The sequence below is a fragment of the Cryptomeria japonica genome, chromosome 10 (assembly GCF_030272615.1).
Source record: "Cryptomeria japonica chromosome 10, Sugi_1.0, whole genome shotgun sequence".
Lineage (NCBI taxonomy): Eukaryota > Viridiplantae > Streptophyta > Pinopsida > Cupressales > Cupressaceae > Cryptomeria > Cryptomeria japonica.
The window spans coordinates 285420664-285423594 of NC_081414.1; the positions used below are offsets into that span (position 1 = coordinate 285420664).

Consider the following 2931-nt stretch of genomic DNA (forward strand, 5'->3'; position numbering starts at 1 on the left):
ATATACTTTTCTTCATCCATCATTTATTTCATCATCTTCCTATCATCATCATTATTCACCCTCCTACTTAGAAACCTTCATTTTAAAAACATTGTTAATTTTGCATGCAAAACAAAAATAAACTTGTAGAAGGGTGTAAAGGATTAATTATATAAACTTTGTTGTAGTTAATAAAGGTCAAATATATATGCATATAGCATAACGAACCCATATTGTTATTATTGATTGTTAACTTGTGATAAAAAGTAGACTAATTAGTTCGGTGGTCGAGAATATATTTTGTACAATTAAGCTCATGTAAGCCGCAAGATTTTATCGGAAAAAAATATGAGTCTCGTTCAAAATTCCGGCGGATGATAACCCATTCCATGGTTTCTGATATTTTAGAATTTTAGCGATATATATGAAAGTAATTATTCAATATGCACGTAAGAAGTAGGGCCAGTCACGTGCCACTTGTTGGAAATTACTTATATTAAGATGGCTAAGCAACAGTTCAGATCACTGTTTAATTCTCAGTATGACCGAGATTTATTTACTACGGACTCTAAACTGGGAAAGAAATGACTGTAAACGGTGACTAATCAAGTGGTTTTCATGGCGTTTACAAACTTTCTGAAGTTGATATTAGACGACCCCCCTTCTCTCACAACATTTCTTGCCATATTCTTGAGCGTACTCATTCTTTCCCTAATCTCAGCACCTTCTTTACCATCTAATAATCTCTCAATCGTCTCCTGGACCTCATCTTTCTCTATAATCCCTTTCTTGTTTGCATTCAAAGCCAGCCCAACTCTCCACTCATCTACAACGAAAGATCTGTCTATAAACTGGTCTGCAAAATAAGGCCAACAGATCATTGGAACACCCATGGTGATACTCTCAAGAGTTGAATTCCATCCGCAGTGCGTGACGAAGCAGGCTATAGAAGGGTGGGACAAGACTGTCAGCTGTGGAGACCACGACACAAAGCAGCCAAGATGTTTTGTGCGTTCCATGAATCCTGAAGGCAGCACTGCAGGCTCTCCATTCAGTAGATCACACCGCAGAACCCACAGAAATGGTCTCTGAGTAGCCTCCAATCCCAGCGCAAACTCCTCCAACTGTTTTTTGTTCAAAATAGCTACGCTTCCGAATGCAATATTTATCACAGACTTCGGATGCTGTTTGTCTAGCCACGACAGGCACTCCACTTCTTCTGTCCAGAAGCCTGTGCTAATTTTATTCTCAAACCTTTCACAATCGGTGTCGAGAAAGTCTGAAGGGATCAAGGGACCTATAGAATAGACTTGATCTTCTTTTGCAAAGGAATTGTGAATTGGAATTTCTAGTTCATAGAAAGTATTGCTTACAAGGAATAGCCCTTTTGCACTTTCAATACATCTAAGAGTCATCATAAAAAGGAACTCCTGATCTTCGCTTCCTGGAAGTAACCATGGAAGATGACTAGAATGGATTTGGGGCGCTTAGGGAACGTATTCGACCATACGATGTTCTGTAAGTACACCTGCAACCACAAAATCAGATGCAAAAATGTTGCTGAAGATTTCTATAAACAGTACCTAATACAAATATAACACACCAAATAACTGGATTTTTACCGTTGGAAGTTATTATTCCGGAAGAGATGAGACTTGGAGCATGATAGAAGGTAGAGTACGTGGCATTGAGCGCTGCCCAAAAGACACCTCTTGATACATCCAAGTGCTTTGTTGCTTCTAATACCCAAGAAGCCGAAATAAAGTCTACAATCAAGCAGGTAACATCCAGCCCCTCCTCCTCTTGGATCTCATCAATCAATTTACACAGTAAAGGCCCACAGGTGCTCTCCATTGAACTCGTCATCTTGGAAAACTGATTTCGACTCTCATGGAGATCTAGTCCATCAGAGATTGAAAGTAAGCGAATACCGATTTCTTTTGCCTCTGTCACTAAGTTCGATTTTTGGTGGCTATTAGCTGCAACCATGCGTTGGTGTTGATAGTCTGTGTTAACAAACACAATAGAAAATCCCTCCTCGACTGCAAGCTTCTTGGCCAGCTGAAACATGGGATTTATGTGGCCTTGAGCAGGAAAACAGACCATAACCGCGATGGGCTTCTTGTTTAAGCTATGACCCATTGCCAATGTCAATAACACTAAATTGCAATTATAAATCAGCAAGAAGAATAAGAACTAGAGCCAAGTATGGCTGAACGTTGAGCTGATACTGGTTTATATAAGGTCCTGAGTACGGTACAAAACAAAAGCATATACAGGATATTCGGGGTCACAGTAAAGAGGGTATCTTCCGGAGTCGCTGAGCAATATTATCTGAAAAGTTAACCTGCATTAGACAAATGCTTGCTTCGTTCTAATAAGACAAGAAGAATGGGTATATTAGCAGAGATGTCTACAGTATTGCGGGCCGAATAGCGTAAGCTGTCAAAATTGTCAAAATTGTCGAGATACTAAAATGCATTTCATATAAAGATTCGCGTTACGTACGAATTAGTTATTCCACAGTGATTTCCATTGAGGGATATTACCGTTAACTCCATCGAAAGAATGAAATAAATAAAACATAAGTACTTTTATGTCCGTTTATGTCTTAGTTAGTTATACCAGATTGGTCTTAGTTTTTATTAGCTATTTTTCTGGTTACCTAATCGTTTGTTTTAGAGATAACAGACAGTCCGAACTTCAATAAGTTCCTGTTTTATTATCTTAATTGAAATAACGTTCGTCATTTTATTATTTATATTTATTCAAAAGGATAAAATTATATTATTTAATTTTATTCAAAAGGATAAAATTATATTATTTAATTTTATTCAAAAGGATAAAATTATATTATTTAATTTTATTCAAAAGGATAGAGAATCCCAAAGTTCATTTTGTCAAATTACAAATTTAGAAGGATATGAAAGTAAATATGTAAAATTGTAAAAA

The 2931-nt window shown here is 36.9% G+C and overlaps 2 protein-coding genes across 2 annotated transcripts; both read right to left on the minus strand.

The window, feature by feature from the left end:
* Positions 1-584: 584 nt before the first annotated feature.
* LOC131055553 (UDP-glycosyltransferase 85A5-like) lies at positions 585-1394 on the minus strand. The gene has a single exon (XM_057990019.1). It carries the CDS (start codon positions 1392-1394, stop codon positions 585-587), a length of 810 nt encoding a protein of 269 aa, XP_057846002.1.
* Positions 1395-1466: 72 nt separating this feature from the next.
* On the minus strand, positions 1467-2121 carry LOC131055552 (UDP-glycosyltransferase 82A1-like). Its single transcript, XM_057990018.1, has 2 exons — positions 1602-2121; positions 1467-1507 (listed from the first exon to the last, which is right to left on the minus strand). Exons 1-2 carry the CDS (start codon positions 2119-2121, stop codon positions 1467-1469), a joined length of 561 nt encoding a protein of 186 aa, XP_057846001.1.
* Between the last annotated feature and the right edge of the window lie 810 nt (positions 2122-2931).

Bases quoted from the DNA above. Each gene is read 5' to 3' on its own strand.
- LOC131055552 (XM_057990018.1), bottom strand. From the start codon at position 2,121: ATGGGTCATAGCTTAAACAAGAAGCCCATCGCGGTTATGGTCTGTTTT. The intron at 1,508-1,601 runs GTAAAAATCCAG...TTGTGGTTGCAG, and splicing joins CGGAATAATAACTTCCAACG to GTGTACTTACAGAACATCGT.
- LOC131055553 (XM_057990019.1), bottom strand. From the start codon at position 1,394: ATGACTCTTAGATGTATTGAAAGTGCAAAAGGGCTATTCCTTGTAAGC.